The sequence below is a fragment of the Neolamprologus multifasciatus genome, chromosome 2 (assembly GCF_963576455.1).
Source record: "Neolamprologus multifasciatus chromosome 2, fNeoMul1.2, whole genome shotgun sequence".
Taxonomy (NCBI): Eukaryota; Metazoa; Chordata; class Actinopteri; order Cichliformes; family Cichlidae; genus Neolamprologus; species Neolamprologus multifasciatus.
In genome coordinates this window covers 24859901-24869900 of record NC_140440.1, presented here as the reverse complement: position 1 = coordinate 24869900, position 10000 = coordinate 24859901, and the positions used below count along the sequence as shown (strand labels likewise).

Here is a 10000-nt window from a genome sequence, read left to right as displayed (position 1 = left end):
CACCTCACATTACAAACACCTCATATAAGCTTTTTTTTGTCAAGCATGGCAGTGGAGAAGTGATGGTTTGGACCCAGGCACCATCACAGTTAGTGAGTCAACCATCAACTTTTCTGTATACCAAAGTATTCTCCAGTCAAATGTAAGGATATCTGTCAAGCTACAGCTAAAACTTGACCAAAAATATGTAATGAAAAGGGGCAATGATCCCAAGTGCAGCAGCAAATCTACAACACGAGCGCTGAAAATGAAAAGCCTCAAAGCATTGCTATGACCAGTTAATGTTCAGATCTCAACCTGACAAAAATCCCACAATGGGACCTTAAGAAAGGATAAGCCGTGCGCAAAAGAATGCCCGAAAACCCCAATAAACTAAGTGCAATCACAATGTTGAGAGAGATGAGTAAGTAATTCAGAAAACTATTATTTTAAGGTATTCCTGCCACAACCTACTGAATCGTGGGGTGTACTTGGTTTTTCATATGACTGTGTAGAGTCCTGTGAAAACTTCCATTTCCACATGAGGGTAGAGGCCATGTGTGTAAAGAGAGGACAGTGTTCATTGGTATTAGTCAAGTAAGCACACAGACACGAGTGTGAAAGCATAGGTAAGCAGGTCAGATAAGGTAGAGCTAACTTACACTGAGGAAGGACTTAAAGTAAGTCACTGTTATTTACGGTGGCCCTGAGAGGCCAAACGGACTGCAACTTAAGAAAACATCAGCAATAAGAAAAACGCTGCAAAAGCACACAAAACACAATGGAAATAGAAAAAACGACAACAGAAATAGGAAACAAACAGATTTCCAAAAGCACAAGGGAAGTGTTTCTGGGGAGACAATAACCCGACGGTCCAGTTGCAGGAACCCAAAACATGCTAGGTGTGTTTTATCGTGGTTCATGTAATACTGATGACGGATTTTTAGGTTAATAATTAGACTAACACACTTACCTCTCATCTTTTCGTTCCTCACAAAACCGATAGATCCTCCACTTCTTTTAAGTGTCTCCCAGCGCAATTCTTAGCAAATTTTGGTTCCTGCAACTGGTCCGTCGGGTTATTGCCTCCCCAGAAACACTTCCCCTGTGCTTTTGGAAATCTTTTTTTTTTCCTATTTCTGTTTTCTTTTTTCCTATTTCCGTTGTTTTTTGTGTGCTTTTGCAGTGTTTTTCTTATTGCTGGTGTTTTCTTAAGTTGCGGTCTGTTTGGCCTCTCAAGGCCACTGTAGTTATTGCTATTTAAAATGAATATATATATATATATATACATATACATATACACATATATACACATACATACATACATATGTATACATACATATGTATACATACATATACACATATATACACGTGTATATATATATATATACATACATACATACATACATACATACATACATACATATACTGTATATATATATATATATATATACACACACACACACACACACACACACTGTGTCACAGAAGTGTTCAGATATGTTTCTTTTGACAAACTGGATGAAACTGCACAGTTTTACTGAAGGACAGGAAGGAAGGAACTTGCAAGATTAAGGAAGAAAAGCAGTGTGCAATCTACTTCCAATTTTAGCCAGGGGACTAAAAAAGGTTTTAAATGATTCAATCCTACAGATAAAATACACAATGAAAAGTTTATCGCAAAGAATGTCCAGGACAGAATTTCATATCAGCCTTCACTTTCCCCACAGAATGAATTGGGTCGTATTCCCCAGTTGGATTTGTGCACGTCTGGCTCAAGCGGACTGCATTGACAGAAGGGATTAGGCCCAGTGCCGATGGCTTCATTTGATTGGCTCTCTTGGTGCAAAGGTCTGTCTGTGTATCGCAAATGAGAAATTCTAAAATCTTTTGTAAAAACAAAAAACAAAACCACATAAATATTTAGTGAATGTTTTATCGCAGCCTGTAACTGCAAACAGATTAAAGACAGTGGCTGCTGATATGCCAGAATGACTTTCCTGTTTGACGTTTCCTAGAGGCCAAACATGTGACAGAAAAAGTATCTTTGTCTGGGAAGGCTCATTTCACAGTACACTGAGGAGATTATTGTGTCGCCTCTTTCATAATCCTAACAGGATTTCTCCAGAATCAAGGATTTGCTGCATATGATACAAAATGTTGGCAAGACTGTTGGCTGAACTTTGGGTGACAGAAGATGTCTGCGATTGAACTAGTAGTATCACTATGCACTTTAAATCCCCTGCTCAAAAATTAAAAAAAAAAAAAAAAAAAAACGTGGGCACTTAAGTTAAAATAGAGGGATATTATCCTGTCCAGTTAGGAGACATAAACCATTTTAGCAGCTTTGGTCCACCGGAGAGGCAACAGCATAACAATCCTTCAAAAAGGAAATGGTTTTGCAGGTGGTGGCTGCAGACCATAGCTGTCTCCTCATCTCTCCTGAATGATTTCTCTCTAGTTTCACTTTTTGCTAGTGCCATGTCACTATATCTGCTGCCTATTCGGGCTGCTCATCCAGAATGGCACAGCCATACTTGGTGTCATGAGAAGGTTTGCCTTGTCTCCCAGCACATTCTCAAGAGTGTGGAGGAGATAACAGAAGAGGGGCTCTTACACAAGGAGAGCTGGACAGAAGTAGCTGCTCATTTCTGTGAGGAGGAACAGGAAGAGCACTGCCAGAGCCTAAAAAATGACCTCCAGAGGGCATGTTTCTGTCTAAACTGACACAGACAGACTTTATGATGGCACCAGGGACCAATGTCCTTAAGTGGGACCTGTGCTTGACTGGCATTCAACCAAGAACACCAGAAGAGGCAGGTCCACCCCTAGTGCCCCCTTCTCTTCACAGATGATGTTGCAGTCATCATAACATTCACCACACTGACTCCAGACTCTTTCACACCTGTGACAGGTGCACACTGTTAACCTCCTCTCAACTGTGAATAGAAAAGGGCTCCATCGGCAGACCTGACTTTGTCTTATACTGGAATCACACCTCAATTTCTTTGACCAAAGCAAATATATAACAAGAAGCACTCAGCGAGAGCAAACCTCCACTGTGGCAGCTCACTCTCTCTGAGCATATTTACTTTTAAGAGAACAGTATTGTACATTCTGTTTTTTCCTTATTCTCTCTCTAAGACATTAAGAAGTTTGTAGTGCAATAAAAAGTGGAATGGATTGGGGCCCATTTTCATTATTTGCCCTGTTGAAACCCATTTTAACGTACTTGATATAATATTTGAGTACAATTACTTTTTCATTATATTTTTAATTTTTGTGGATATAGTGCATTTGTGACATTCATGTCATTGTTTTTACTCAATTCATTTAAATATTTAATAATAGATATATCAATTGAAAAAATGCTTTGATGGCATATTTATTTTGTTTTCCAAACCAAATTGTACTTGTGAACATGCATTAAAACTGATATGTATTCAAATAGTTACATAACAAAGTCATAATAGTATAATATGGTATTTACAATCCCCATAAACAATACAAAACAATGGAAGTAAGAAACATAATTTTAAATAGCTCTGTATATGATTATTATATGACCTTGAGATCAATCCAGTGGCCCTGACATGATCATTTACATTTTTATATAGTATTTTTTATATGTTGACAGTACACACGATGCTGGTAAGAGTCAGTTTCTACACCTTTTGTCCATTTTTGACCAGTATTAGATAATAATAATCTTTAAATTGACCTTGAAGGCCTTGGTGGATGTGAGGCAAATTTTAATGGATTATTAACATGATCCCACTCTACAGCCCTACAATGCTTTATTAACATTCTGTTAATGTACTACTGCTTGCTAGCAAGGACCCTATTAATAAACCAAACCAGTGTAACCGACTCTAATTTCTCTAAATGCCATTGCTGATGCCTTACAGTCTAATATGTATTCTTTAGCTACAAAACATAAGCTTGGCCTGTCCATCAGTCACAAATAATCACTGTGATACTACACACGTATTGTCTGACTTCTCAAGGCAGTGATCCAATAACACTCAGCTCCTTACAACAGTCCTCACTTTCCAATTAGTGCTGCACAACTCCCAAGTTTCTGATGGTGATTCCATCTCTGATTCAAATTATAAGTTATATTTCAAGCGTTTAGCAGACTCAGTTAATCAGAGTGATTAACAATTAGTGTAACAGTAAAATAAGTGAAAATTCCTCAAGCATCAACGGTAAGTAGCCAGATAAATCAAAGTGCTATGGGTAAGTGTCATGCCAATTGTTGCTGAAATTGACTCTTTGATTCTGTAATTAATATAATAATTAAATTGTAATTAAGAATCAACATTTGAGATGCCGCATCCAAAAGGATAAGCCGCAACTACCGCATGTGGGAATAGCCTAAACTAATACTCAGTTTAAATAACGTTGCACAAGCAGAAAAAACGTTGCATTCATTGATTCATGCATGAAAAAAGCTCCATGTCCTGTTTTGCTATTTGACTATTGTTCTGCAATATTCACAACAAACAGTCAAATTGATAACGTTGCCATGCAAGACATTTGTTTCATTATCAAAGTTGTATAGTTTATATATGTCCTTTGTGTCTGCGTGTTCTGACATGTGATGTAAAATGATATTTCAGTCAAATTTGCCCTTTTCCACCACTTATCTTTCAGGCTCCCAGAATATGCTATTGGCCGATCTGGATATGTCATTAGATAGACATACAGGCACAATGAATTTAGTTATTGAGTATCTGCATTATCTTTTCCTAGCCCTAGATAATGCTGAGTGCGTTTAACAAGGACAGACAACGTCCGCTGGACGGTTTGGGAGCAATCCAGACAATAAATTGAGCTGAAAGTTAAAAACCAGAAACATCTGAGCAAACTAAGCAAATGCAAGTTGGCAGCAGGGACTTTAAGTGGACAGAAAAGTGGACAGCTACAGGAGAGACAACATATTTAAACTCTCTTCGATAGTTCTCAGTGGTATGTCTAATTTCGCTGAACAGGAGCATTTCTCTTTATGATGTCTACAATGCCCTTCATATATTCTTTGATGGTAATTTGGGTTATCATAATGTAAATGCTCCCGTGGTAGCTATTGCTGCATCATTGAACAAAACAATGATGCAGTGCTTTTGAACATGCTTCATTTATGTAATTATATATGGCAAATATATATATATATATATATATATATATATATATATATATATATATATTTATTTATGTCATGTATCTCAGCTATAATTCCCAGTCTCAAACTTGCAATCTTCCCAAACTACTGTGATGCTCCAGCCACAGGTCAACTACAGTGCATAAAACTCTGCTGCTTTGTTTTAATGAGGACCAGAAAGAGTGTGCATGTAGAGTGTTCTATTGAAATCGATTTTAAGACCTTTTTATTGGTTTATAAAGCATGAAATGTTTCTGTACTAAAAGGGCAAAAGTTTGATATAAGCCAGGCATGACCTGGTAGCTGCACAGACACATTATGGATAAAACAACCAAGTACAAATTGCAATATTGAATTGAAAGAAAGAGAAAGAGGAACACAGCACAACAAACTTAATTTAGATTTTATCCTAATGTACTGTAGATGGACTGCACTGAATGTTGAGAGACTGCCTGACTGGTTGGTGTAGTGTTGCCAGTTTTGACATTACTTCAGAACTACTAAGCATTATGAAATACAGCATCTCTCTAAACTACTGATAGGTCTGTTAGGATGCAGACCTGGAAAGATGATAAGCAAAAAGATCATTTTTCCTACACCCTGAGGCCTAGGAGACAGCTGCAGACTGCGACACTGAGGAGGGTCAGGTATATGATGCCTTGACGTCAAGGGGCCTGAGGAAGTGTTGGCATCTAGCCACAGTGACTGCAGGGTGATGAGAGAGCGTCTAGCTAGCCCTTCCTATATTTTGTAGTGGCCAGATCGCTATTCTTATCCACCCACTATCCCTCCATCCGGTTGAGCTTCAACAAGCTACTGAGAGCTGTAGTCATAGCAACGTACAGGCCTGGCGATGCCCTTGGGGATCATTTCTTGACAGAATTCCTCGGTGTCCTCTCTAAAAGGTTGGCCCCTCTGCTGAATAGCTGTTTATCTTTGCAGATGTGCAAGCTTCAGTGTCCGCTGGCTACCTTCATCTCTCCGCTTCTGCTCTGTCCTGTATTTTTCCTCAATACTTTTGAATGCCAAAACTAATCTGTGAATTAAGTGAGGAATCTAAAGCTGTGAAATCTGTGTGATATTCTCAAAGCCATCGGCTGAAAACCAGATAGAAGAGAATGTATTCCTTTGTCCCTGAGTTCATAGCGGTTACCTGCAGTTGTGTAATAAAGTTATCGCTGGAAATGAGCAATTTTAGCTACAGCATAGACTCTTCTACAACAAATGTACAAGTGCAGGCCATTGTTTCCCTGCTTAGTTCACAGATCTTGCCTTTCACTGCACTGGAGGTGTTTGCAGTGACACACATACCTGAGAAACAGCCTGTCAGGATTCATAAGAATGGGTATCCTTCTGGTAAGTGAAGAAGGAAGCTGTGAAATGTTAGAGGGACAGAGAAAAGAGGAATAACTGGGGGAAGAAGTGCACCATCAGAATCCGCTGCCAAAGTCAAATGAGAAAATAACCGATCTCAATCAAAAATGGGTAATCTTCTTTTGGAGGCAGAACCAGCTGGTGCAGCGTCATTTGTCACCGCCGTGCACCTTTGATACAGACGGATGATCCCTCGTAAGTCAGCTGAATATCGAAGACAGAAATTTTTTTATATGAATCTAATCTTTTTAAATTATTAGCATAATTGAAATTCAAAGCACATGCGGCGTAATGGATTGTTAGTCATGGACCGAGCACAATATGAAGCCTATCTATGATACATCTACTCTCATCTGATACCATGACACAAGGTAGAGATCAGCAATGCATCAATGGAACTGCAAATGAGCCATGCTCCCTCATAAGCCACTGTTATCAGAAACAACAAGTGACAGGAATATGAATCTGGACTATTGACTAATGTGACTACTGACAGTTTGTTCTCTGCCTGTTGCACTCAGAAAGGTATTTGCTCTCAACAGTACCCCTGCATAATAATCCTGAGCAGTGCTGTCATGCTCTTTCTGTTTTGGGCCATCTGCAGCATTAACATTACAATCAGCGTCTCTCTCTCTCTCTTTAGCCAGCAGTCATCATAGTCCTAGATCACAGATATGAGCATAAATATCTGGCTCTCTATCCCTCGCACAATAATTTCCATTTTTTTCTGCTACGAACACAGAAACCCACATGCTACATTCACACTCAGTCTTTCAGTAATCTTGCTTTCGCTGCCTCCCACACAGGCATCTGCAAAAGAGCATGTGTGGTTCACGGGAGTAGTTTGGTCCACACTTGCAGAAACTGGCAGAATCAGAGACCTTAATGTGTTTCATCCTGTGTGTGCATTATGTTACCGTTCCTTGATAAGTGCAGCTTTCCTGAAGGTGTGCCTCAAAGGGCAGGTACTTTTAACAAATATATTTTAGCGCCTACATTTTTACCTGCATCCCGCACACTCACTCGGTACAACAAACAACCTTAACCAAAGCCAAATGCAACTTGTCAGCTGTTGAAGATGTCTGGGATTGTAATCTTGAGTGTTACATTTTTCAGCTTCACATTTATGATTTTATTTTTCCCTGTAGCAGTGTTCCAAGACGTGCTTAGATAAACTCAGCACATTAAAAAACAACAACAACAAAATAGTATTTTTGCTGCTGTCAAACCAGGAAACATTTTATTTCAGTTTCTCACATCCCCCCCCCCCCCCCCCTCTTGTTCCCTTTCTTTTGAGCAGGTGAATGATTGCCAAACAGAAAGCAGCCTTTGCAGTGCAAACCTGTCCCATGCTGCCCCGTCCTCTCAGGGGATGGCCAAGGTCCAGGATGGACACACGAACGCACGCAGGTACATGATGCTCTTTTCGCACTAGTTTTTCTCAAAACAAAATGCACATTCATCACTGTCTCCGTGTGCACTTCCCCTTTTTATATCTGAATATCTGTGATCTATATAGCACTGCAATGTTAGAGGAGAGCCAGGATGGTATGGACAGTGGTACCCTAAGTCCTGCCTCCGCTCGACAGGTCACCATCCAGCGCCACCCGACTCAAGGCTTCGGCTTCATCGCAGGCAGCCAGAGACCTGTCATTGTACGCTCCGTCTCTGCTGGTTAGTGTTCATGTATGTGAGAAAGCCAGCATTCAGATTTCAGGTTTCTCTATGCTGCATGCATATGGTACCCCGTTTCATTTGCAGACGGCCCCTCCTTTGGCAAGCTTCTTCCCGGAGACCAGATCTTGGCTATTAACGAGGAGACGGTGAGCGACGCGCCCCGAGAGAGAGTCATAGACCTTGTAAGGTAACATCCTTTACTGTCCCAGGAGGGAGGGGGGGTGGAGAGAGGAGGGAGGAGGGGGTGGCATCGGGGGCAGGTGATCAGCAGCGCAGGTGAAGGGGAGTAAAAGTGGTGAGTGTAAAAAGGAACAAAGTGTTTCTTATTGCTGACGATGCGTTACATCAACTCAAACCTGCGGATGAGTCAGTCACTTTTGCAGCTGAAGAACGGCAAAGGAGATGGCAGCTATAAACTGGGGGCCTCCAAATACCGTGCAGTCCTTGGCATTTTCTAACCCACTCCATTCTCTGTTGTTCCATAGATGCTGCAAAGACACGATAGTTCTCACTGTGCTGCAGCCCCATCAGGTAGTACGCTGGGAAAATCGCTTTCTTTCCTGTTCCTGTCCTTTAGGATTTCTCTTACTTCTCATCAGTCAATAATAAACACTTCCACTTTCAGCCTGAATCTATACAGTACTCCCTCCTAAAAGTACACACCAATGCAGTGCAGGCACACATTAGTATTCGCTGCCATGCTTTACACGCTAGAGTGATTTCTTTTTCTGGTCACCCCTTCAGAAGAACTCTAAGTGAGCATATTAGCACCTACATGAGACCTTATTAAATAAAGACTCTTCTGTGTATGCAAAAATAAATACAGAGAAAAAGGAAAAGCACCACTAACCATCTGACTAAACTGGACATTGTTAGAAGGTGAAACCCTGACATTATGAAAGCCCATGAAAGCTCATTATCCATGTACTGATAATACTAAGTGGTAAAAAAAATTTATTTAGCTAAAAAAACAACCAGTTTTAAATACTGAAAATGGGGTAAGGCTAATGTTAAAAGTTTGCACTTATCCAGTTGTCGCATTGCAGTAGCATTAGCCTGCTCCAATATGTCTCTTTAGCACTAGCAGTCGGGGGGGGGGGCTTTTCTTTCATTTATGTCTCATCCTCTAAGCTGAGTTCCTCTCCCACTCTCTTCTCATCCTCAGTCACCTAAATCTGCCTTCATAAGTGCAGCCAAAAAGGCCCGCCTGCGAACAAACCCGCCCAAAGTGCGCTTCTCAGAGCAAGTGTCCATCAGCGACCCGGACTCAGTAAGTTCAACTTGTCGCATTCTCTACGTCATGCACACGCGCGCAAACACACGCCTCCTGTGCATTTCTCTTGGTTTGATCAGCAGCCACAAATGCTTTCAGAAACCCTTAAGCATCCTCTCACCATCCTTTTAGTATGTTCAATCATCCTGTTTGTGTGTGTAGTGAGAAAGAGGCTGAGGCATTGAAAAAAAAACAACCTGTAGCCTCCCTCTTTTCAAAGCCATGTAAACAATCACAATATGACTTCATTTGTTTTTTTGACCATTATAGTCCAACCTTTCAACTCAGCTGCATATGGTAAACCTCCCAAAATCTCACTCTACTAATCAACATCCACACGCTACAGATAACACCTCCATTTGCAACAAAATGCTCCAGTAATAAAAGCATTTCTGTACAGTCCCCAGCAACATGTCAATCAAGAACACATTTAGGGAAAATTAGCCCACGCACTAAATAAGGTGAAAGCAAAAACATAGCGGGAAACAGATAATCAATAAATAAAAAAAATCCTTTAAGTTAAGTTAATCGAAGAA

At 40.4% G+C, this 10000-nt stretch overlaps 1 protein-coding gene across 6 annotated transcripts in view; it reads left to right on the top strand.

Annotated features, from left to right (window-relative positions):
* Nucleotides 1–10000, top strand: part of frmpd3 (FERM and PDZ domain containing 3) — an 89696-nt gene that overhangs the window by 65477 nt on the left and 14219 nt on the right. For 3 of the 6 annotated variants that reach the window (XM_085175497.1, XM_085175492.1, XM_085175520.1), the window contains 5 exons: nucleotides 7815–7924; nucleotides 8034–8188; nucleotides 8276–8378; nucleotides 8677–8722; nucleotides 9357–9461. In XM_085175497.1, coding sequence (XP_085031623.1) covers nucleotides 7887–7924; nucleotides 8034–8188; nucleotides 8276–8378; nucleotides 8677–8722; nucleotides 9357–9461 — 447 coding nt within the window. In that variant the 5' untranslated portion in view covers nucleotides 7815–7886. Of the gene's footprint in view, nucleotides 1–7814; nucleotides 7925–8033; nucleotides 8379–8676; nucleotides 9462–10000 lie in introns of those variants that run through there. The other 3 variants (XM_085175502.1, XM_085175511.1, XM_085175507.1) reach the window with 3 other exon arrangements.